The following is a 26,680-nucleotide window of genomic DNA, read 5'->3' as shown; positions in this document are numbered from 1 at the left end:
TTACTTGTATTTATCATGTGCATTTATCACTTACGTTTTCTGGATGCTGAATGCCCTCAAGCGTACTGGGAAGCTACAGGGACTCGGGAGATAGCAGCTGGCAATATTCTGAATAACATTTTCGGAAATTTTCTGAGCCACTTAGAAAACTGAGCTCAAAGTGAAACAGATACTTAGGAACATTCATCACTTTTGATTATGGGATCTTGGCACTTTGTCTGAAGAAAAAAAAATTGATCCATGTAAGATTTTTCAAAAAAGGGAAGTTTTACAGATAAACTAACTTGATTTATTTCACAAGACAGCCAAGGATGGAAATACTGGTTCACATTTCTGTAGTAAAGCATTATATATAAATTTAAAATCTAAAGACATATATATACACACACCAAGTTTACTGCAATGCATAAATATATAAACTTTTTAATATGCCAACTAATTTAGGTCAGAAAATCAAAGTATATAGTTCAAGTTTTGCAGCACTTCAGCATTGTAAAAAATAATAAAAAAAAAAAAAAAGGAAAAAAAAAGTAAATGGATTGGCTGCTGCCCCTTTCCCTACCCTCCCACACTCCTCTGCTCAGGAATCAGAGTAATTCCAACCCCACATCAGTGCTGTGGAAGGACTGAGCAGAGGTATGTTTCAGAATGGCTCTTCAAGGACTATTTAGTGAAATACCGATATTTTGAACTAGTTTGGGATCATATTTCAACATATGTAAGATGATTTCCATAAAGATGATGAAGGTTTACACAAACACAACTGAGGGCAGAGTTTGTCTTGTCTGAGGTCCACAAAGTTGCAGAGTGGAAAGTCTTGTATGTAGTTATAATACTGGTTGTACAAAGTCTCTTTTTCTGAAGGGCAGGAGGTATTATTTCTATTTTCCATCTCTCCCATTTTATTCCTTTTAAATAAATAGAGGTTATGTCCCGCCCATCACAACAATGAAATCAAAAATTGAGGTAAAACTGTTCTACCAGCTGATCTTGACTACAAACAAAAGTCAATTAAATATCACTACTGATGTGAACAAGGCTTAGTAAGTAATAAAATGAAAGATACTAAGTTCTTGACTATAACCACACCATAAAACCCAGCTTTCAAAGTCAGACAGCAGTAAACAAGACTGTACTGTAGCACAGAAATCAATAGTAAACCAACTTTTGATCCCAATTTAAAGTCACTGTACAAATCTTCCTTAACTCTTAGTCCAAACCCCACGTTTTCTGCAAAATAAATATATCCTTGTCATATTTCACCTTTGTTCTAAGAGACATAAAATGCACCTTTCTACGATCCTCAGTCTTAAAAACCATTCTTAGCTTGCAAGTAATCTGAAGTAAAAAGGAACACAATCTATTTCATTTGTCCTTTTGCTCTCTCCAAAAGCAGCAATCATCACTAACTGTTCCAGACATGTCTTCCCTTTTCACTTCAAGGAAAACAGCCACCAAAGCCCACCCAGAAACACACGCCACCCACCTGCAGACCAGTTCATTGGGCTACTCGAATGACAGAGTAGAAAAAAACAGTTTACTTCTTTGTGGTGTACTATATCCATTTTCTGGGGTGTATCCATTTCATATTAGTCCATTTTATATATATTAAAAATATTTGTCGGAATGAAACCGTTGCAAATGAATGAAAAACCGTATGTACACACCTCCACCATTTTTTAGGCACAGACCTTATCTTTTGAGAAAGGACTAGAAATAAAAGGTGCAACGACCAATACCTCCTGTGGCCTCATGCTCCAACAGCAGCACACCAGGGAGGTTGGTTATCGTGTAGCTTCTGTGTTACAGCTATCCAGTTCCAGATAGCACATGGATTCGTATCAGTTCCCCGCAGGGGAAATGCACCTGAAATCTTTTTTTTTTTTTTTTTGCTTTTCAATAAGCTTTGCCAAAGGAAACCAATTCCCACCAGTTTCAGACACAAAAATCCTCCTTCAATAACACGTTTAAACTCCAAATGGTTACGACTGAAGGTGTTTCCTTGATTTCCCCTTTTATTTTCCCCCTTCTCTTCTTTTTAATGTGTACTTAAGTTATTTGTTCCCGAAACAAGTACTGAGACTCAAGCTTTTGTAAGCATTTAAAACAAAAACAGTTACCATACCAAAGCACAGCATACAGTGTAAGTTTCAGCTGTAATTTCTCAGCTTTTCCTTTAAATAGAGCTAGATTATGGTGGACTGCGCAGAACTCTTCCAGTCTCCTCCCCTGGCAGCACACGGATCACGGTGAAGGTACGCGGATGCGGAACAATCCCTGCTGCAGCTGCAGTCGGAAGAGTTTGCAGTTGGCGATCCGCAGCGCTGCGCAGCCCGTCCGCCGCAGGTCCGAGGGGAACAGCGGCTTAGTACGCTGCCAGGTGCCCGTGCTTCTCTTAAATTCCCTAACATAGTCATAGTTTGTACCTGAATTAAGGGAAAAAGAGGTGAAATGCTTATAACTCACTGCCGCTGCCGCCACATTTAACCTCTAGTAAGGCAAATATGTGAACGAGAGCATGCACAGGAACACAAATCAGTGTCCAGATGGGTAGTGGAAATTATCGTCAAAAGGGAACTACTACGACATTTCTGATCTACCAAACCAAATTTGGAATTTTGTTTGCGTGTATTTTGGAGAACGCCCTGCTACACACTCCTATATGTACACATGGCCACAAAAGTCTTCCAAATCTCTTTTACAGAGCGTGGCCAGATGCTGGCAGCTGAGAACTGAGTATGTTTGATAGCACACATCTGTCTGGTGAGAGCCAAGAGTCACTGCCACGTCCATATGAACCACTGGATGATGCTCCTAGAATGCAGAATTGCCTGTTTCCCACTGCAAAGACAGGAGTTACAACCTCAAGCACTAACAGGTCCTACATTTAGATAAAAGCAGTAACACACTCAGCCCTGATCTCTTGTGGTCTTCAAACTAATCAACCAAATCAACCCAATGCTCAAAGCACTGAACTTGTTAATGAAGAGGTCCAAAACCAACCTGTGGTGTTTCTGTATGTCCAGCATAATCTCCCTGACCCACAGTGACAAAACAGAGTCCCAACCTCTTATTCTTAAAATATTCAGTCTCATCAGTGCTAAGTTTTCAAAATATTGGAAGGAAATGAGCATAAAGAGGTTTCTGGTCCTGGTTCTGACCTGTATCGAGATCTCCGATCACGTATATGCTGGCTCCGATGGGCACAGCTCCATACACAAAAGAAGAGCTAGTTGGGATACATAGGTTCTGGTCATTTAGATAAATCCACCTGTAAAAATAACAATTAAAAAACAGGATTTGATTTTTAGTGGGCACATGTTAAAAAATAATCCAGAGTCTTTTTGCAGCTGTAATCTTTGACTCAAAAGCAGAGTAGGACATATTAATTTGTTATATAAAGAGAACATTGTATAGTTTGGGACAATCCTGGTTTCTCCCAGCCAGGAAAAGCAGCTAGTACTGCTGTTTCCTGAAGTTGCTTAATTTCAGAATTGCTCCACTCATCTGTATAATCTACCTATAATAAATTCTTCTTGCAGCCACCTGGTGTGATTTTCTGGAAGAGAGCAGGCATGTTAGACAGCCAACAACAGCTATGCCAGTCAATCTTCCCTACTGAGAAAATTTTAGGCAGTTTTGTATTAAAATTAGTCTTTAAATTGTCTTTAAAATAAACACATATAAGCTTTAATGATCCACAGTAGGGGAAATAACAAACTGTTGCAGCAGAACCTTGTTATTAAGCAATGTCTCCCCCATATAATTCTTCAACTTCTTTAGTAGTGCTTTATTAGGGACAACAAATCCTTGCCTGCTATGAAGAATGCAGCACTTGGCAATGCTTAACTTCAAACAACCGACAGAAGACTGGAAATCAAAGTGATGATGGAATTTGGAAAAGAAATGTCCTTCATCTGGAATTGCCACAGATCTTCCCAATCACATATTAGGCTCATTTCAATCCCTTTCCAGCTCCTACAGTAATATTATAATTCTGCTGTGTTCACTGTAAGCACAGGCTCATCTCAACACCACATCAGCCTGATCTTTCCACTGAGTGAAAAGCAGTTTTCCACATTGAAGCCTTTGGAAAGCCGGTAGGAATGTACTCCTCATCCACATGAGATGCTGGTTTATAAAGAGGTCCAAGAGTTATCAGCATTCTCTCTGTTGTTCTGAAATAAATTCCTACAAAATGCTGCTGCATCTTTGCAGATGCTGTCACAGTTACCATGTACAGACCCTCAGATGTACAAGTCAAGGCCATTTTAGGGGACTGCTCCTACCCTTTTTATTAAATAATTTACAGAGAACATGAAGGTCTGAGAAACCTTTGAAAATCATCCCAAATATTTTCATGGCCATACCAGGTTAATTTGAAAGAAAAAGTAAGAAAATGCCCTCCCAGATACTGCTGATTTTGAAAATTCTACATCATCTGAACTCCTGATTCGGAAGTAAACCACTCTTCTGGCACTGAAGGAGATGCTGCTCCATATCAATTATCATGGAGACAGAAATCAATTTTTAAAGGGCAAATGAAAGGATTAGCTGTCCATTATTTTGTCTGTGCTGTAGACTGAAGGATTAACGTTCTGTGCAAAGCAAGGAAATGGTTTGTAGCTGTCACAGAGGAGGACAGATGAACTAAGGAGAGAAAAGGAGAAGTTCTCTACGCTGGATCAGACACTCTCACAGATCAAAACAACTTGCACCATATTTCATTAGCTTCCTTCCCTTACTGTAGGAGGAGGACACAGTATTTTCACTGCTTTTTAGCAGCAAGTGACCTAGAATTCTGAAAACTGAGTAAGTGGCAGAGAAATGCAGAAATAATTTGTTTTTAATTTATTTCTTTTTCCAAAATGAATTTTTTTTTTTTTAATTCTAACTATAGGATCAGGTTAAGGAAAGGAAAAAACTCAAATCAGGAGTTTATCTGCACTATATACTCCGGGTTTTGGAGTTTAAACAAAAAAACCTAAACCCACAGGGTGAGACCCGAGCATTTTCCTCCTGTGCATCACCAAAGGACAGTATTCAACTATCTGTAGCTGCTTGTGAAAAGTCATCCTCAGGCTTTCTTAACATGTATACTTTAAAAAACAGGCACTACTTTTCAGGAACACTCACAGCAGCTTTAGCAGTTAAAACTAGGAAGGAACAAAGACAGGAAGGGCAAGGGGTCACGTTTCATCAGAATTTGACTAAGCTCCAGCTTAATGTGGGTTGTGCCTGCTGTTTGAACAGTATGGAAAAAACACCATGACCAAAAATTCACAATCTTCAGGAATCTGAAAACAGTCCTTGGAACAGAGCTCTTGCGTACTTCCCTGGGATGGCTCCACTCAAACCGAGTCCAAGAGGAGCAGGGGGAAGGCGAGTCCTGCTGCAACCACGGGCAGAAGTGATGGCTCTGAAACTGGAACAGGCTTCCACCCAATTTAAAAAAAGAAGGGAAGGAATCCTGATTTTTTTTTAGCCTTCAAGTGAGACAAAAAAAATGATCCATCCACACTGCTGTAATTAACATGTGGGATGGGGGCAACTGCTTTATTTCCAAGTGGGAAGTAAATAAAGATGGGATACAGAACCAACATATTCCAGACACGTCACCTCAAGATCACCCCAGCTGAGAAAGGAAGCCTGGAAATTAATGAAAATCATGTTCCTCTCATCTGACAGTGCTATCAGTCAGTGTTCTCATTACATGTGCATAAGCACTTGCTTTTAATGAAATTCCTGCACACTGACTGGAAGAATGTTGCTAATTACACATACTATGTTACATGACTATTTAGTTCACTAGTTATATACTGCTGAAAGCTCTTCCTTATTTTTATGACGTTCCAGTAGCAAAAAGGAACACTGAAAAGGATATTTTACCAAAGTACTGCTTCTGAAAATTATCTCTCACTTTTATCCACCTTAATACCTGCAAATTTTTGTAATCATTTTTTGGATCATGAAAAGAAGGAAGAAATCCTACCCTCTTACAGGCCACCAGGGAAAGGTAGCAGTGGCCGTACACCAGCAGATCTTGCAAAGAATCCCAAAGTCAGTTTGGGCTCTATTAAATATTTCCAACTATCGCTGCTGAAAAGAAAAGATCCGAGGGTTTACAGACATCATCCAATTCTCCACTCATCTGTGTGGTGCAAAAGGTGTATTATAAATGATGAACTCTGATAGAAAGAAAGTCTGACCCATCAAGGTCTTGAGTATGAATTTAAGATTTCCTGCTTTTTATGGAGTAGACCAGCACTAGATCACTGAGTGAAGGATACCTTCACATTTCCATCTTCCATTTTCACATTAATTAAATCTGTTTTTAGCTTGATCGATATTTAAAAAAACAGGATACAGTGCACACAAAGCTCAATCTACAGCCTTTGGAAAAAAATCTACATCCTGCAAAAACCCTGCAGTCTGACATAGAGCTTTTTCTATCTTTGGGTTCACTTAAATCCACTCATGCACATGACTCTAAAGACAGGCTGACAAAACATTTATTAATTGAAAAATCTCAGTTACAGCAGCACTTCAAGTATGAGAATTATTTCCTACATTACCCTGTTCACATTTCATGTGGATGCTACTATTCTGTCTCACTTCATTTATTTTATTACTTGTTTATACAGCACAGCTTAACAGGAGTCTCAATGTTTATTTTTTTGCTAGTGTGAAGATCTCAGCATATCCCCAGTCTTTGAAAAGTCTTCGTCATGGTTAAGAATAACAATTTTGAAAGACTCTGCACTGTGAGTTATTTTAGAGTAAGTTACTGTCAAAGTAAACAATATTAAACAAGTCCAGTCCTTTAATCCAATTCAAGCCAGAATTATGGCAGCTTACATGAATTAATATGTTTATATACTGATGTGAGTATGTCCTTAGACATTCACACAGGAGTAAAACCTGTAACTCAGACACTCAGACTCTGGGTGCCTGGGATGATGCTCGACCCTGTGCTCTGGCCATGAGGCCTGAGGGACTCATGGAAATTTGTGCAGGTGACACAGGCGTGCATGGCTGCACGTACACCATAACCAACACCGTCCCACTGAACTCACAGTCCAGAGAGTTCTCTCCATCCACAGAGAAAGTGAACACAATGGAGTTCTGCACTTAAAAACAGCTGGAAAAACCCACAGCTCACTACAAAGTATACAATATTGTCACGTATTAAAAAGTCACTGTGAATTTTGGTTTGAGACTGCCTAGAACTGATCTGTTACACAGATCTCTGAGGGTACCGAAACCTGGGATAACTGACAGACCCTGGAGCTGAGTGCTGGAACATAACACAGAGACACTGCACCCTCTTCTGGCTGCAGCACCCCTGGGCTCAGCTGGGGCCTTCCAAACCCCAGGAGCACCATCCCCAGGCAGCAGCTGCCACCATCCCAGCCTTCCCTGGTCCCTCACCTCCACAGGAACACCCACAACCTGTGCCCTGTCTGCAGGTTCATGCTGAGTTAGATTTCTAAGCTCAGACTGGGCAGTGGCAGAGCAGAAATGCAAAGTCTGATATCTTGGCTTCCCTCCCCATGTGCCTCCTCCATCAGCTCCATCAGTCACCTCTGCTGCCTCCCCTGCCCCGTGCCAGCACAGCCCTCACACCGCACACCCAGCGCTCAGAGCAACTGGGGCAGCTGCAGTTTCACCACTGGAACCCTGAAAGGCCTCGGGGATGCCACCAAGCAGACACAAATCCACACCACTGTGGCAGGTGTGGGTGCTGCAGTCAGCAGGTGGCACCACGGACTCACCTGCAGCACCCGGCTGGGCCCTCCCAGCTCCCCAAACTCCACATTGTGGAAGCTCAACCTGCATCAACCAGCCAAACAGGTTTGCAGCCACTGCTGAGGAATCATGAGCTACAACCTTCTGAAGAACAGAATCAGGCTGGAAATATTTCAAGTAAATCAGCTGAAAATAACAAGTAGGAGAGAGGGGAGCACTTCTTTCCACGGTTCTTTCTTTTCCAAAGACCTCTTGCAAAACGTTAATAAACCTCTACCATTTCCCCAGCCTCCAGAAGGCCAGCAAATGCTAAGGGAGCGAGCAGCAGCAGCAACAGCCCCTCTGATCTGCCTGCTTCCTCTAACCAATTTAAAGGATGTTTTTCTTCAGCTTCATTTGATTATAGCTAGTTTAGGCATCACTTTGAACAACAGAGAAGACCTCTTCATACAGAAATTAAAGTCTCTTTACAACCATATCTTGCAAGAAAATTATATAATGAATTTACATCCACTGTTCTATTTTTGTGTCCTTTTATACAGGTCACTGTCATAATCAGTCTTGATCTTCTAACAAAGACATGCTAATCTCCTTCTCTTGTCAACAAGCCTTGAAACATCTGACCACAAAGTCTTTTTAAAATTTAATTTATGAAAGAAGAATAATCCAATTTACAGTAATATGCAAGAAGAAAGTCACTGGAAGAACCAAGTTTGTCAGTTATGACTGGAGAATAAGGTGACTAAACAAAAAATTCAGTGTAAGGTAACATTTTGAATGGTTACCACATATAGTAAGGTGGATTCCACTACCAGAGCCAAGAGATAACAAATGAAGTAATAGGAAGCAAATTCAAAACAAACAGAAGGAGATGAGCCATGCAGTGTGGTGAGGTGGCTCTGGGATGTATAGCATCCATAGTGTCTTTCCTATGGCAAAAGCCTACATAGGTGTCATCAGCTCTAAATGCTTGGAACGGAAATGCATGACATTTCTTATCTCTAGCTTAGAAATTCCCTAAGCTGCAAATCTTTGGAGAGAGGATTGGATCATAAAGAAATATCCCTTTCTACACATACATTCTTCCATAGAACCATGGAATCACTTAGGTTGGAAAAGACCTGTAATGAGCACTCAACAGGGAGCTGTGGGCACCACAGGGGTGGGCAGCAGTACCCTGCACTTGGAAATTGCAGAGTGCAGGGGAAGAACCACAAACACCCTGTGTGACCAAGGTGCTTCTCCTGTCCAGGGGCACTCAAGACCCACATGGTGGCTCCAGGGCTTTAGGCTTGGCATGTTAGAAGGAAAAGTGGAGTGGATGGGCCTTCAGAAATGGCCATACCCTGTCACAAAGTGAAACGAGCAACAGGTACATGACACAGACCTCATGTGCTTTGGAGTGCAGGAACAAGGGGTGAGGGAACAGGCAGATGACTGGATGGCAAATTATTTTCTAGAGTTGCAGCCAGTTACCTTTTAAACTCATCATGGTAAAACTCCGATTTGCATGTCACCATCTCACTGGCTTGGCTGTCATCACGACTCCTGACCCCACCAAATACATAAAGCTCAGAGGCAACTCCACAGGCCACTGCCCCAAATCTGAAAATCCAAACGAGGAAAAAATATTAATGCAATGAATCAAAAACCTTTTGCATACCCTTCTGAACTTTCTTCATATTTTTCTCTTTTATTTATTTATACACGTTTATTTATACACATATACAGTTGCCTTAAATATCCAACAAGATGAGTCATGGATATTAATTGTAAGCACCTAATTCAGATCATAAAAGAAAAAAAACCAGTAAAATATTTCTGTCTAAAAATATTGTGAAGTTCCAATTGAACTACAATTTCTAGTTTTCATTTTTTCATCAGGGAACTATTGCTTGTATGTTTCTACAAAATTTGTATTTATTGCTTGGATGCTTGTCTTTATTCAGCCATATGTTAACTACAGGCTACCATGACTCAGAAAGACCTGGTGAGATTCACAGCCCATCTTCACAGATTCATCAGCAAAAGGATACTTTCCTCCGATCAGATTGCTGGAAAAGCAATCTAGTCCCACCCCCTTCCATTTTCCCTCACCTCCTCTCTTTGAGAGGACAGATTGCTGTCCACTGCTGAGTCCTGGGGTCGTAACACTCCACAGATTCAAAGAGTTTTCCATAGGAGCCTCCACCCATTGCATAGATTTTCTTCTTCATAGCTGCATAGCAGCCAATCTTATGGACAAAAAAGAAAAATATATCTAAAATGACACATAAATGCATAGTATTGAGAGCTCAAAGCTGTCTATACACACACACAGACACATTTTGGTTGCCTGTACCACGTGTCAAACAATGTGAGGCATAAAAATGCTCAGCCACAGTTTTGTTTTGGTGTATAAAGAGAGAAGCTGCTCATTCTCATTTCATTTTGAGACTATTTGCTACAGCTTCTACTTGAAGCAAAATATTAAAATACATATTTTTATATATATACATACATATATTTGCATTAGCTGTTTAACAAGAAGCAACACAATGATATAGGATGTAGTTTTTACCTTTCTAACCATGGTCAAGTCTGGCTGCTTGGTCCAGGTCCGGCTATAAATATCATAGCTCTCCATAGAGATCAGCTCCCTTTCACCATCCTCACCTCCCAGAATATACAGAATCCCATCAATCTCTACCACACCAAAATTATGTCGTGCCTAAGGAACATCAATAAAGTCAACATTGAAAAACATAACTGCCATTGTGAATAAATGAATACAATCTTATTTTTCAGAGTATCTGTCTGCAAAGTGCTATTGGTATTATGCCTGGCTTTTGTTTTGTTTGTTTTGTTTAATGTAAAGTCGTAAACGCCAGCATAAGATTATTAATTTAATCAACTAAACAAAACAAGGTATCAAAAGAAAAAAAAAAAAGAAGCAGAGCAGCAGAAGCCAAAGAGACCACACAGAAATCAGAGAACAGAGCTTGGCAATATTTCAGTTCCCATAGTGGTGGTCTCTGCAATGAGGCTGTTGCTTTCAGGTCTCTATAGCAGCAAAGCCTGGACCCATTATCTGTGCAAAGGCAGCTCTTCTATTTTGTATGTATGAGCCCAGCTACGCCTCAGTCTCACAGCAAACACATCACGAGCAGGAAACTTAATGCATCATAACTAAAATTGTAGCCAAATTTACATGCCTTTGTCAAACAGAGATTGCAAAGAGGAAAATCCTGTGGTAAATAACTTCTTAATAAACGCCCTGTGCTGATTTACAAAGATAAAAACACAGGTGTACTAAGGATATATGTTTACAAATAACAAACTGTTACTTTTTGATGGAATGTTATTATGAAGAAGGAAGCATTAACTCAAACCAAACCTAAATATGTCTGTGCAAGCCAAGTTCTGTATGTTGGCCAGTCCTCTGTCCATCTTTTCTGCACAGTCCGATCCCTTTGTCCATCTCAGAGGTCTCTTGTTTTAGAAGGCCAGTATACGCAGAACATTAAGTATACTATAGGACTGATTCATTATGAAATTCCTGAAATTTTGTAGTTCATCTTACAGTTAGCTCTTCACCAATTGTTTAGATTTTCCAGATCCAGCAGTCAGCATCAGACCACAAGAACAACAGGATATAAACAGGAGTCAGTCTGTAGCATGATTTTGAATGTGTAAGATGCAAGCGACTGGAGATTCAGAATAAAATTTTGCAGAAGAAAAGGAACATTTTGCCAAAGTAAAAACTTAAATCCCAACAGTTAGATAGAGATCTTGCCTCATGCATTGGTGGTAAGGAACTCCATGAATTGGTGTCTGGATCATATTTCTCTCCAGAGCTTAGCGTTCCCTTGTTTTCATCCTGACCACCAAGCACAAATAAAAATCCTTCTGTAAAACAAAATGGAACATGATCTTAAGAACAGGACTCTCAAGAAGAGCACTCACATCTGCACACTGAGCAAAACTACATGACTGGCAAGCTGTATTCTGGAATTCACCAAGAGATCCAGACCAGTCACAGGTCAGACTCTGAACTGGAGAAGGTAAAGCACAGTTACATCTGACTCAAGTCTACCCCTGCAGATACCTTTCAACATATTCAGTGATGCAGCAACTAGAATTTACTTAACACATGAAATACTCCTGGAGAGACAGATGTAGCAGATTCCCACAAAAAGTTGCAGGAATAGTGATTTTAAGACACTCAGATGACAGGGTTTTTCACAGAATCAAGTACAGTTTTGGGCAGAAAAAGGGGAAGCATGAAATAACCCCAGTGCAGTCAGTCTTAAAGAAAATATATTATTATTATTATTGTAAGCTGTATGTCAGATTCTGAGGCACTGGTAAGTTTTCATAACATTGAATTTACAAAGACAAAGTTCCCCTTTACCTGCTGACAATACTCCATGATTGATCCTTGGAATACTCATAGGAGCAAGTTCAATCCAGAGCTGTCTATTGGGATCATAAAGAGGACACATACACCGCATCACTGAGGTTGGTTTCCGTGATCTGAACACAGGGTGGGGAGGGAACAAGCAGAAACAGAAAGACAAAGACAGAGTTTTACAAGTTCACTGTTAACACCTCATGTTCAAAGCTTGCTCGTTCTTGTTTTCAAGATCTATATTCATCATGTGGCATTTCCCTGGTAAGCAGAAGACCCCCAAACCAAACGTGTAAATTGAGTTTGTACAGACTTGGAGACATGAAAAGCTTATTCACTTCATTCCTACTGTATCTGCCTGTAACCTTTTTTATGAAGTTTGAACAAGCTAAGAAGAACTGACAGAGAGTATTAGTAATGTCTGAGTAAAGTGATTCACAAACTGACATGCAAAATGTTATCTGAGTGGTTTACTGCACTTCTATAAAAGAGCTACATCTAAATGCTAGCTTTATTTAAACAGGACAGAACCCTTCCTTCTGCTGCAGGGGGTACTCAAGAAAGGGATTATTATGTAGAATGGGAATTTTCACCTTATCTCAGATGCACCAATAATGACTTTTGTTTTTGGAACCACATCTATTATAAACTAAACAGTTTAAAGCACACATTCATTACTTCTAAGTTTTGTTATAGATGATTGTCAGATCATCAGAAATGATTCTGTGTTTAAGTCTATTCAGTTTAAAAAAAAAACAGCGAACACTTACTGAACAAACAACCCTACTCTAAGTTTATTACACATTGAATGTCAGAAACAAAATAACTATTTATTACTGAATCATCCCCAAAGGTATTTTAGGTGTGTCTGACCAACCTAAAACAAACTGAAATGCTAGAGTAATAAGCAATAGGTGTGCATATTCTCTGCACTCTGTTTTTGGAGAGCCGTGAGTGCTGGCACTGGGGCCAGCTGTGGTGCCACCACACACTTACACTCTCTCTTCCCCCCCAACAGTCACGATGCACTCGGAGTAGCCCCGGGGCTTGAAGGAGGCCAGCATGGCCTCTCCCTGCTGCGGGGGTGTCAGGGGGATGTTGTTGCACTCCTTGACGATCTCGCGGACCAGCGGCTCGCTCATCATCTGCTCGCGCAGGTAGGCAGCGTCCAGGCCCGACACCCACACTGCCGACATGACATCCTTCATGTGGACCTGGGGAGGCAGCAGGGACACAAAATCACCCCCAGCACCGAGGCACCAGGACATGCAGATGCTTCTGTGTTTAGCAAATGTTCGAGAGATTTTGATACTGGCAAGCAATAAACTATACAACACAGTGTTAGTAACAAAATGCATCAAAGTCCTCCAGGTTTCTCTATAAATGTGCTACTTTTGCTTTCCCACCATGTAAACAAGATTATACCATCAAATGCCAAAATGGTGCTTTTTTTCTTAATGTTTATCAAATAATAAAGGCAGCAGATGATATATCATCAGCACACCCTTTTACTTCAATGCCATGGTCTGCATTTCAAGCAAAATTCAATAAATTCTATAAGATTAGTTCTGAAAGAAACAGATCTATTTGAAATAGATTAATATAATTCTATCTAATAGTTCCCACTGATTAGAATGAACGCTCCGATTTGCGCCATGTTCAAAATACAAACATTTGGATGTCCTGACCTTTCTGGATTCTGAATCATGAGAAATCCACCTAATCACCGCTTCAAAGACGTATCTTTCGTTTCCAACATTGAGCTTTTCCATCGACAGCACTTCTTTCAGTTTTTGAGGAGTCAGTTCCAAGAATTCCTCTGTGCTGCTGACATCTCGAAAGTGAGTTTCCAGATACTCTGAGGCAAGGTAGTGAACATGATGCAAACAATAGTGCAGTGCAAAGTCCCGAATACCAATACAGTTCTCAGCAGCTATGCAACCTTCTAAAAACTCACAGCAGAGAGTTTTTAAGTCTGTAAGCAGCAGGAGATCAGCTGCCTGTACCACATCTTGGATAGTTTCTTCATTTAGCCTGATCTGCAAGAATTAATTTAGAAGTTATAGCTACTATCACTCATTTGTTCCATGACATGCCTGCATTCATTACACTCATTCTCAGAGGCTGAAAAATGGAGTATCAATTCCAGTGTAAAAATTAGGAGAAACTGATATGATTGCTAACCATTTATTAATTATCACAGGGTTGGAAAGGCATTTGCTTGACAGAAGGTGTGAAGCAGAAATTTTGGGAAGTTCCTGAAGTAACCAAGCATAAAATTGCTCACCTCATCCAGGAACCTAAAATGAATTTTTCTGTAATAAATAAATATTTTTTTTTAAATACATGCAGGAATGAATTTCAAGCCAAATCTGCCTTTTCTTTTTCTGCTGAATGCTAAACTCGTTCAGCAATCTCAGTCTGGTTCCAAACAAACAGGACACACCAACTTTAACGGCTGCTAAGGCTCCTGGCAGGCAGATCTGAAAAGAGGCCAGAGAGGTGGGCACGAGGGGCAGGGAGGGAGGGTGCCTGGTGTTCTGTAATGCTCAGTCATGGGGTCTGCACCTCTGTGGCTACCAAAGCAGTCCTCTGCCACCACTGACAAACACTGACTGTTTTAAAGCAGGTAGCCACTAATTTTAACACAAGTATTTGACACTGACTCCAAATTTTAAAGTCCTCCCCTGCTGCACAAGAAGAGCAGAGACAACTCCTGCAGAACCTACTGCCTCTACTTCATATGCACAGTCCCACTCTGCAGAAGTTTTACCACAAAGCTTTAAACATCTTTCAGGATAGTAGTGTTAAAACTCAAGTTATTTAACCAAATAGTCCAAGTGAGGTTTAGGTTGGTTTTTTTTAATACCATACCTGCCCACTGAAGATGTAATCTAGTATCTCTTTCATGATATCAACAGATATCCCTTCGAGTTCAATCTTGTACGTTGAGCCATCATCCTTTGGAGGATTGTAATTCAATTTTGTTCTAAGAGAAGAGAAAAGAAAAAGAGGAAAGTTCAAAATCCAGGCATTGCCTGCTGTCAGTTTCTGAAGAATCCGACGTCTCAGAATATGGATCTCTCGAGCCACAACAGAGATGTTAAAACCTTTCAATGTGCCTTGAATTACCACGTAGGTATGGCCTCTGATACTGCTCATCACATCTCCAAACTGAACAAATCTGTCAGACTTGCAAACTACCCAGGTCATCAAAGAGCCAAAGTATTTTTTATCCCAGCTCATTCATCACAAGCATTCAGAAACTTCACTCAAACCTTGCAACAGAACAGAAGCCCTGCTGACAGATGAAACACAAGAATTTGCTTTGATAAAGGTGGAAAAAAACCCAAAGCAAAAAAAACCAAAACTTTTTTTACCAAGGAAAAATAATCAGAGTTAGCAGATGTGATCAGAATATTCACTGGCAGCACAAACATTTGGATTGCATTACCATTTTGTGTAGTTTATGATGTTATCAGCCTAATGCTGTGCCTGGCTGTAACCAAGCCATGCACTCACAGTTGCAGGAAACAGCCCATGTGCTGCTCAGCAGAGCTTTAAATATTCATCTACATCAGTGGACACTTCACTTACAAGCCATTTCTTTAAACATACCAGGAGCACTGTGATGTGTCTGTGAATAGAATGGTGGGAGCTAGGGGAAAAGGTGAGGAAATAATAATAGCACAGCAGACACTTTGCTTTCCACCAGCTGTCAGTGCAAGCACTTCTTTCAGGAGAGACAACCTTAAGTGTTCAAAAGGGAGCAGCATCCAGCAGTCTGGTGCAAACAGCCACAAGAGCTAATAAAAGATATTTTTAAACATATTTTTCCACATTTTGGTCAATGAAGAATACATTATATAGAGACAAGAAAGTTTGTTTCACTACATCTGGGTATAGTGACCCAGGTATAGTGACCTACATCTACACCACAGCACACTAAAATGAAAGCTTTTTAAACTTTTTAACATTCATTTGAATATATCCTTAGATAGAATCAGTTTCTTAATGTGAAAAGCTGTGGCTTTGCTAAGCTGAAAGTGCCCAGCCTCCTGCTATCCACACTCATGCTAAGCAAATACATAAATAGGTCTCAGCTAAGGGCAGATTCTGCCTCACTTACTCATATAGGAATAAATTAGTTTCTCACAAAGTAAGCTGTAACTCACATCAAATAAAACCTAAGTCTGTAAGGAGCTATTTTTAAGTGTGAATAAGGGCAGTAATTTTAGCCCTTCATCTCATCATACTTGTGGTTCTGTCTTCACATCCCCTTTCTGCTCTGCAGAACACCCGGAGGTAGCGGTGCACCAGGGCTGGGGCTGCATCCCCCTGTCTGTACAGCACCTGGCACAAGTTACAATACAAATAACAACAACAACCTGGTGTGGATTAGGAAATTGTTTATTTCCTAACACTTGGAAGGAGATTAGGAAAATTATGTGACTCCCATTAAAGCTCATGCTGCAATAGCAGGCACTGATTTACAGCTTGTCAGCTGAAAACTCCTGTCCCAAATGTACATTTCCAGCAGAATGTACAACGTGTACCTCAACCCCATATCCTTGCCCATGTGCAATGTGCATTTTTCATGTCTGCATGCTCCAAACAAGCCACAGAACATATACACACAGACCAATGTGCCTTTTCACTTCTAACAGAGCAAAGGCTTCTTTACACACATTTTCAAATCTATCCAAACTACCTCCATTTACACTTGAGTTCTGGGATTCTTGGTTTGTAATAAAAGGCACTTCTTGATTCCTAGGATGAAACTGTGTTTTCTTTTAATTGAACATAAAATGTATCAAGGTTCATGGTGTCTGGCTTCCTTCAGCAGAAAAGACAGACTGGATCTCACAGAAGTCAGGTACCTGTAAGCAGCTGTTATGATCAAATACACAGCAGTATCTACTCAGAACCCAGGGTGTCCAACACAGTGTGGGGCTTAAAACAGGTCCAAGGCATACAACAAGCATGTTGATGCCAGCATTAATGGGGAGATTAGGGAAAGGACTCGTGCTATTTATCATTAACTTTCATCTCAGCATCACCTGTACACACCCAAGCTAAATCACCTTATTGCGTGGACTTTACACTGGCGCCTCCTGGTAACAAGAAAGTGTTGTTCACAGCTTTTGGGTCTTATCAGGGTTGATGTTCTAATTACTGTGTACTTTTTCAGGCATCAACAGTTCTTAAGCTGAAAAGAAATGACCTAGGCCCTAATGCAAAGCCAAAACACAAAGCAGAAGAATAACCTTGAGAACAAATCAAATTACTTCAAAGTTAAAGACACTAGTATCTAAGCAAACATTCACCTCATGCAAACACTCCCCAGCTCCCAGATCAAGTTTTGTTCCTATCATCTGTCATGGGAAGCAATAGTGATACATCTGTCACATGATTTTAATTTGTTGGTTAATAAAATGCAAGGTTATTTATTTCAGTACAAGTACTTCTGAGCTATGCCAAGAGAGCCATTCCCAAAGGCAGCTGGAGGTACTCCTTGTCACTCACATCAAAACTGCAGGACAGCTACTGGCTGTTGGGAAGAGGGGAGGAAAAATATGATGCAAGGACATATTATAACTAGGTTTGGAGCTGGAAAAGTTTAAGAAAAAAAAAATTGTAAGTCCAAATGGAAAGAAAGCTGAAGGAGGAGAGAAAAGTAGGAGGTGTGTGAGCAGAGGGAGAGGAGCCACATCTCCTCTTGCATCACCCAGCACCAGCTGTGACCTGCACCCACACCTCCCTCACCAGCAAGTGAGGCCTGGGCATCCCTGTCATAACACACAGAAACAGAACAAGAAAGTTTCCAAACACGTTTGTTCCCAGTTCAGAAAGACAATGGGCAGCTCATGGTGAAATATTTAACCCTTGCCCTCTATCAAATTTAACTTTAGAAAATAAGTTCCCAACAATGCTCAAGCAGAGGCTTTCCAATCTGTCAGCATCCCAGAAGGAGGATGCCTTCTTTCTGCCACACTTCTCCTCAGGGTGATTTATTCAGCCTGTGATTTGTGGGGCTGAGAGCTGGAAGTGGCAACCGGCAACCCAAGGTGCAGAGATGCACCAGCTGCAGCACAGCTGCTTCCAACACAGGCATGTGGCAGCTTCCTACTGCAGACATTTCTAATTGCTTTAAAAGCACTCCAAGCTGTCAAACCACAGCAGAAAAGGCTGCCTCAGTCTTAATTCAGATGGAAGACCAGAACATCAAGATCTAGAAGGAAATAACCCTCCCAGCCAGGAGTTGGGAGCAGAGCACAGCCAAGACGGAGCTGGAGGAAATGAAACAAGGCAACTTCTTCATCCTGTTTTCTCAAGTAATTTAATTTTGAGCAACTTGACTCCATACACGCTTTAAAACAATAATTTCCATTTCTTAATTAAGACCATGATTGTAAGTTGAAGTTGCTTCCAGTAACATAAACTGTTCTATAAATTCTCAACATCCACCCCAACATCTTGTGTCTCGTCAGGAAAACTGCTGGCATACACAACACCTTGAGCCAGTGGCATGAGAACAAACGGGTTGATGTTGTGTTTTGATGTTGTCTGTGTGACAAATTTAGAATCTGCTGTTCCACATCACTTAAGGAATACAATCCTAATGAGTCATCTGAAATGCTCTACATGAGGCAGAATGAGGATAAAAATTCCAGTACCTCCTCTGCATATGTAAGCAGTATAGGCAAGGTGAATCCTCAGAATGAAAACACCTCAAGAACTGATGCTGATCCTGCTAGGAACAACAATTTACATCTAATGAAATAAAAAAAAACAAACAAAAAAACAAGGAAAAAGCAAACCAACAGGTAAATTAAGACTGTCCACAGTTCTTGTTAAAATCAGGATGGAACTTCCAATTTACTGTAACTTTGAAAGAGCAAAACAAATCAAAATACAACCAATACTTCTGAACTTACAGTCAATCCCTGTGAAAGCACTGTTGTGGGACAGTTATGATTTTTAAGGAGCAGGTTCTAAAAAAAAATCTATGGGTCTGCAAACTTGGTTTTCTTACATTTTACAGTTGAAAGTTTACAGGAGGGGAATAATCACTTTTAAAAACTCAACTAGACAAAACAACAAACAAAGTGAAAATTCAAATTAGGAACTTGGCCACCACCAACACCACTTGCTTTCCTGAGTCAGACCTAATTTTGTGGGAATATTTTAATCTTTGAAATCTCTGCCTTATCTGTAAACTATTAAGAAAAGACAACTGATGTGTTTTTACTATGGCCACATAAGTTATACAGAGAACAAGAGCACAACTCTTGGAAAGCTTTAATCCTTAGAGTGCAGGTATATTGGAACCTAAACAAGAAAACACCTGTCTGCAAAGACTGTGCCTATGAGAATGCTCCAGACCACATTCACCACAAGTAGACTGTTGATATTTACAGTGAACAGCCATCAAAAAATCTGACAGACAAAAAATCATCATAAAAACAGACAGACGCTTTGGGTTTGATGCTTTGCAACACAAAACTTTTACCTGCTCTCACGTCACCGCGGTGCAAACGCAGTTCGCTGACCTACTTACACTGCAGGGTGCCAGGAACCAGACTGCAGGAGACAAGAGGGAGACACTTGTCTCTTGGAAAGGAGCTGTCTTCCCAAATTAATGATTTTGCTCCAGATTAGCCATTAAGGGCTGGTCTACACATGCTCTGCCAGTATTGCCACACTAGCAAACTTTAATACTCAAGCAGCAAAGCTGTCCTTCGAAACCAGAGGGCAATAAAATTGGGGTTTGATGATTTATCCTTTACCTGCACCAGTGTTTTGGCCCTCTCCAGAGAGCATCAGCATTTTAAAATGAAGCTGGACCTCCAACAAATGGTTCCAGCAAAGACATGCACCAAACCTAAAACATGTTCACAAGGATGACTCAGTCCCAAAAATGACAAGTGAGTACTTGGAGATTTTGCATCTCTAAGGAGAAAACAAAAAAAAATCTGTTTTGATGCAAACATAAGGTCAATTTAGTCTCCTGGTCAGGGCTTCCTCATGTAGCTTTGAGTCTTTCAAGTACAAGTTTTCCATGGTAAATCTAATTAAGTCCTACTTAGGACTGGCCATCTTAATGGTCAAGTTTTTCATTTGTCTGCCTTTATCCTTGCAACATTTTCTCCCATAAAGGCTGGTCTTTCTACGTGCAAAAAAAACCCTTAATAATCACATTATTAAACAGGTCAGACATAAAAACATGATGCAGCAGTTCACTCCACCCACTGCCATCCTCCAAAAAGATATTTTACAACCAAATCAGAAGGTTTCCTTTCAGGTCGCACCCTGGCCTTTAGCACCACACATAAAAGCCAGTCTTCACCACACCCTGCAAAGGGTGCCAGCTCTCAGAGGATTTTGGCTGTGCCTCTCCTATGTGTCTCCTATGTTTCTCTCCTTAAGATTATCTGTAACTCCAACTTCAGATCTCAAGGCAAAGCAGTCCATTTAACAGCTCAGCACAAAAACCTGCAGAAGTTGCTGTGTTTGCTTTAAGAGAAACAAAAACTGTGACATATAACTTAATTTTTTCAGCTATTGAAAAGTTTAAGTCAGGCAAAAATGTGGCTTCCCCCCTTTCCATAAGAAAGGGAACAAGGCAATTCCTTCAATAGCAGCACAGGGGACATGTACAGGGCTCATGGGCTTTGCTCAAGGAAGAGCTTGTTTACCATGAAAATCTGAAATTATCCTGATTACACTGAGCTCATCCAGAGCTAGATTGTAATCTAAATTGGAAATCTACCTTCAACCAGAGTGTCTTGCCTAAACATGTGAGTTAGCCCTAAGTAGACAGAACACACACTCAACAAACTGCCAAGAATGGACCCTGGGAGCTCTCAGCAGCACCAAGGACCTGATGTTTCATTTCACTTTGGGTTTCTTTTGCCAGCACAGAAAACAACCAAGCAACTGCACCAACTGAGCTTGCAAACAGGTCAAACACAAGCAATGCAGACGAGCTGCTGGGCACCTGTGGCTCGTGCACCCTGCACATGGCACGAAGAACAGCTCGGGCTCTCCTGTGATGTGGTGGAGCAGACCTGGTTCAGCAGTCGCTGTTCATCTGTGATGGACCTTCCTGTGATAGAAACACCTGACACTGGGTTTAGAAAGGTGCTCTGGGTTTGGTTTTTTTCTGCTCCACTTGACATTCGAGTCCACTCACTGAACTGAGGATTGCCAGAAGTGTGACACTTTTTAGCTAGCGGTTTGGAACCAGGACTTCCTCAGAAAAAGAAGGGAAGACGTTTTTGAAATAGAGTTTTAAGCCAAGAAATGAAGCGTGTCTTACTTGAAATATGTCTTCTTTCAAATGAACTCTACTTTTGAACTTGTTAAAAATGTTTTTTTAGAAGAAACAAGTACAGTGCCATACCCATGCTGCCAAATTTGCTGTTAAATATATTTATGAAATGCAATGCTGTGTAGCATGTGTCTAATAACCCAAATATTCCTGTAACTTACTAATATTATTATTATTTAACAAACACCAATAGATCTGCTGGGAAAACTTGGATTAACCAGGTTTTTATACCTCACTTATCCTCACAACACATGGGAGGAATAAGCAACAGAGTAGGAGAAAGATTTTCATAATTGCTGGTAAGTACAAAGTCAAATGGACAAAATTTTAAGTGCATGAGTAGTATTGTGGAACAGCTGGAAGATGTGTGGAATCCAACTGAGGGAAGCACCGGAATTCTGGATATGCCCAGAGCTGGAAAACACAGATCAGCAAGACTTTCACAGAAAGCAATGCCATGGCCAAGAGGAAAAACGAACCAGGAACACGGATTTCATCAGCACACGAGTCTCCAACACAGAGCACTCCCCATGTCCATAAACAAGAGCACCAGGCAGCCCACATCATCCAGGGGATGTAAACCAATGTGCCTGAGGACATAAACCAGCCACTAACCACATGGTATTAAGGACATACTTCCTTGACAGGGACAAGGATTTTCAGAGCTGTGCATAAGCAGTGATTTATTTTGGGTTTTTGGATGTATTAAGCCATGGCAAAGATAAAATATGAGAGGCAAAGACAGGAGTGGAGACTCTCCTGTGAATGGGTAGCACTACTTTGGTACTCAGTACCAGCACAGAGAGAAACTTCTGTACAATATTCAGAGTAAGAGTCTGAACAGAGTGAGGAAACAAATCCTTTCAAACCACTCATTACCGCTCATATTTGTCAGTCCACACCAGGAAAAAGTTCCTTTAGTAACTGCAGCTGAGACTAACACAAACAAAAGCAGGTTCAAAGAATTAAAAAAAAACATTACCAAAAAAACCAAAACACAAGTCAAGCATTTCAGACTCATCAGCTCCAGACACATCAGCAACTTCAGAGCAGCCCTGTTCCAGCCACAAAACACATTCTAAATCAAGAAAAAAAAAAAAAGTTCTTTTAATAATAAAAGTTTTGCCAAACAAGGCAATTAACACAAGTGTAAAGGGAACCTACAGAGTATAAATTACCCAGACATCCCAAGCAGCCCCATCCTGCCACACCTTCCATCCCAGCTCGCCTCTTACGTCAGGCATGCAGATGAGCTGCACGTCTCCAGATACAAAGAAAGGACAAGAAATTTCATCTCTAGTTTTCCTGGGTAAACATGATGCTCTGATTCCCAGTTCTCCCTTTGCCTGACATGTAGCAGCAGCCCAACTGTATTTTTTCACTATTTTGGGCTGGGTAAGAGCCTTATGGCTTCTTCCCTTCAGGCAATCTCTAGGGGCTTGTTGGAGCAGGAATATAATTAACAACTCCCCATTCAAGCCTGGTATAGTGGCTTCTAAATCCCTTTTTAAACCATAAACTTTTAACATACCTTTATCACTGTTGCCCCTCAACTGCTTATCCAAACATAACATGCATGTAGGCACTTCTGAGTTATGCCAGGCAGAGAGTTTCTGGCCAAGGCAACTATTTCGATTCATTGCCTCTCAAAGTCACAGAGACTTTACAACTCAGCTACCATTAAAACATAATAGGTAGCATTTCAATTTAATGTTTTAAAAAGTCAAAACCAAAACAAAACTATGCCCAACTTAAAAAACAAAGTCTGGAAGCAAATTCTGGCCTGATCTGTTTCTGACTTCCTACTGCCAGGGCAGCCTCCAAAGCTCCCAGGAGACTGCCAGAAACAAACTTCTCAAAAGAAACCTTGAAGACAACAATGGCTTTTTAGCTCTCCTTGACAGTGCAGTTACCACAACACTGCCCTGCACACCCAGTGAAGAGGGAAAAAGCCCTGGCACCAGTACAGCATGATTTGGCTAAAGCAGAACTTGGGAGCACGGGATTCTGACAACCAAACAGCTCCCAGCTCCAGCTGCCATGTGTTCCTGACTTCAATAGTCATCCCAAACTGAAGAAAAGTTTTAAAACACTATAAAAGATCTCTATAAATGTCAGTAAAAACCAAATAGGTACCAGGAAATAAGCAGCAGAAGCTCCTGACTCCTACTTGACCTTGCTCTACAATATTCATTGTCCAACAGGTGTAACAAGAAGTGCCCAGTTGCACCTCCCGGGTGCAGGAGGGACATCCCATCCCACCTCCCACACCTGCACTCGTGGATGCTCCCAGACACACTCACACAGGGATGGAGTCTCAGCAGGCTCCCCTCGTGCCAACTGCAAATGCTCCAAGTGCCAGCACATAGAGGAAGAGCAGGAGGTCAGAGATGGGGGGCACGTCCCCCCACAATTCCATGGAAATCTATTTCAGCATTGGCCGTGGCAGGGCCTTACAAGGTCTGCAGTGTTTTGGGGATGTCAGAAGGTTGAACAGGTCAAGTGAGAAGATGCAAATGCTGTCAGGTTATTTCTGACCAGAACACATTTACAAGCAGTACAGCTATTTATAAGTACATAAAAATAATATGAACTTAACCTTACATTTACATTCTTTCTTAGTTATATTTTGCTCATCGGAAAAAAAGATTTAAGTATGATTACTGGTCCATTACTGAGTTTGAAAAGCCTTAGGGAATAGTATAGAACACACAGGCATCTGTAATCTGCTCACGCAGATGCGTGAAAATCAAAGACAAAACTTGCTGAGGTGACAAAAATGTCTTAATTCAATTTGTAATGCAGCAGCACAAGCTCTGTGTAACATTAAATTTGTCTAAGAACGTGGGTTTAAATATCCTCTTTGTTCAGGTAGCTCCCACATGCTCCCTGTGATCCAGGCACGAAGACAGTAAGTGAACAAAATAGAAAGAGTTGCAAGTTTCAGCTGGCCAGGAACGACTCATGCCAGACAGTGACAGCTCTGTTCAGATGGGAACATCTGCTGCTACTGCTGAGGATACCAGGAATGCTTGGACCAAATCTATCCTATAAAAGGTTGGCAGATTGATGCCACAACTCAGGCCAAACTTACTAGTGCAAGCATGGTTTGTTCGGGTTTGCTCTTACACCACTGTCATTTACACCAGGCTCTCAAACTAAATAAATTAAACCAGGGCAATGGATCTACACTAAGGCAATTGCCAGGACAAAGAGTGCTACCAAAAAAAGTGCAGGTTTCTGGCTGATTTGTTACAGAAGAGAAAGCCAAAAGGTAACCTGGCTTGAATATAACTGCTCTGGGATGCACAGCAACATCGCCTTGAGCCAAACCACGCTTTGTCCTGTGGCGGTTTCCTCCTGAGGAACCCTCCTTTTCTCAGGCTCAGGAACATACCACAAGATGTTAGAGATATGCAGGGAGACTCCTGTGCTTTGTAAATGGCAGCATTTGCTCCAGGGGCACACAGAGGGATTAGATAAACCTGTACATATGTGGGAATTCTGTAGGAATTCACACAACCACCCCAGACCTCACTGCCCTGAGAGAGCTACAAAACCATTTGGCATTAAGCAGTTGAGTCAAGACCTCAAGGATCAGACTACCAGAAAGATTAAACTTCTTACTGGTCCCACTGTAAAATTTGAAAATGAAAATGGCCATTTTTATTTTTCTGTATTTGCAGAAGGCACCCTATGGGTCAGACAGGCAGGTGGGACCCATGACACCAATAACACTTCCAGTATGTTTCTGTGCCACTTCATGCCTTTTTTTCTCTCCCCACTGAAGCTGCTATCTTTGAGCTGCGTGGATAATCCAGTTGCCAAATAACTAGTGGGAAAACACATCACTGTAATTTACAAGTGTCCTACTCATAACCAGTCAGCCAAACAGCTTCCATGCAAAACTAAAAAACAGGTAACGCTCCTCTCTCTGTGGCTGCACAAATCCTTCAGCACACACAGACTCTGCTCACACCCAACCACCCCCTCACAAAGTTCATGCCTACTTATTTTCCTACTCACACCCTGAACTAGGCATTCATGCAAACCCTACAGTTTCTGAACTCGCCCACCAACTTGCCCACAGCCACAGCACATAATGACACAGCCAGACACTGAAAACACCACATCAACTCATACTTCCACTGCTTCACTTCAAGTTTTATTCCAAGTTTTACTTCTGAAATTACTTAATGGATTTTTCCGAGCTTTATATTGGAATTTTTCAAATGAGAACAATCTGAATCAATTGGCATTTGGAGACTGTAACAGCCTGTGGTACCAAAGCTTTGGAATCAGATACTCTTAAAATACAGAGGCAGAAAATTCTTGTGTCTCCTGCAATAACTGTTTACATAGAGGCCTAAACTGATTTGCTTTTAAAAAACAGCACTCAAAATAAATGGGACTTGCACAGACTAGGTATGAAGTGGAGATTAATTTAATCTCCAAAAAGAGCCACTGAAACATTACCCTTGGCTGAAAACACAATGCTCCAACACTGGCAACCTACCTCACCAATTCTACCCAATGTGAAGACCAGATGGACTAAGAGAGAGATCCTGGAGTGATAAAAAGAAGAAAGACAGGCAGCAAGTGACAATTAGGCTCTGCAAAGTTAGGTAATACAAGTGTGTTTCCTAATGTGCCATATAAGAATCAGGTATACGTATTTTTGGTTCTTTACATCTTGAAAGCCTGAGGAGAAGACATGAGTAAGCTTAACGAAAAAAAAACAACCCCACACTTAATCATATTTATATATTAATGCAGGTAACCTACTTTCACACATAGTTAATGAGTTCCTTCATGAGATTTGAACCTGAACAATTCTGAGTTTAAAAAAACCACAACTCTAATGACTACAAGTTTTGTTGCTAATGTAGTTGTGTCTGGAGCTCTTATTCCTCACACACACAATTAACCCATGTTTCCCCAGTATGTTTTTCAGAGATTAACAAAATGCAAAATTTAAAATGAAATTCTGTGAAAAGGGACTTCTCCGTAGGATAATCTACAGTATCTTTTAATTAAGCATTTTTTTTCACAGTAAAAAAATAGACATTTTCTGTAAACTCATCCTGCTGTAACAGTTGAGCAGCAATTTTTCCAAGGACATGACCTCTTACCACCTACAGCAATTCTTCTGAAACTCAATGTCAGGCATATGGTCATCTAAAATATGATGGCAAATGACCTAAAAA

The 26,680-nt window shown here is 40.8% G+C and overlaps 1 protein-coding gene across 1 annotated transcript in view; it reads right to left on the bottom strand.

The window, feature by feature from the left end:
- Window positions 1-585: 585 nt before the first annotated feature.
- The window catches only part of GAN (gigaxonin), a 28,321-nt gene continuing 2,226 nt past the window's right edge, over window positions 586-26,680 (bottom strand). The window contains exons 2-11 of the mRNA XM_058846110.1: window positions 15,014-15,128; window positions 13,828-14,178; window positions 13,136-13,353; window positions 12,143-12,264; window positions 11,525-11,637; window positions 10,310-10,459; window positions 9,847-9,983; window positions 9,226-9,354; window positions 3,162-3,271; window positions 586-2,426 (exon numbers count right to left, since the gene is read on the bottom strand). Coding sequence (XP_058702093.1) covers window positions 2,245-2,426; window positions 3,162-3,271; window positions 9,226-9,354; window positions 9,847-9,983; window positions 10,310-10,459; window positions 11,525-11,637; window positions 12,143-12,264; window positions 13,136-13,353; window positions 13,828-14,178; window positions 15,014-15,128 — 1,627 coding nt within the window. The 3' untranslated portion in view covers window positions 586-2,244. The remainder of the gene's footprint in view (window positions 2,427-3,161; window positions 3,272-9,225; window positions 9,355-9,846; window positions 9,984-10,309; window positions 10,460-11,524; window positions 11,638-12,142; window positions 12,265-13,135; window positions 13,354-13,827; window positions 14,179-15,013; window positions 15,129-26,680) is intronic.

Source organism: Poecile atricapillus, chromosome 10 (assembly GCF_030490865.1).
Source record: "Poecile atricapillus isolate bPoeAtr1 chromosome 10, bPoeAtr1.hap1, whole genome shotgun sequence".
Taxonomy (NCBI): Eukaryota; Metazoa; Chordata; class Aves; order Passeriformes; family Paridae; genus Poecile; species Poecile atricapillus.
This window is presented reverse-complemented; position numbering and strand designations above follow the sequence as displayed.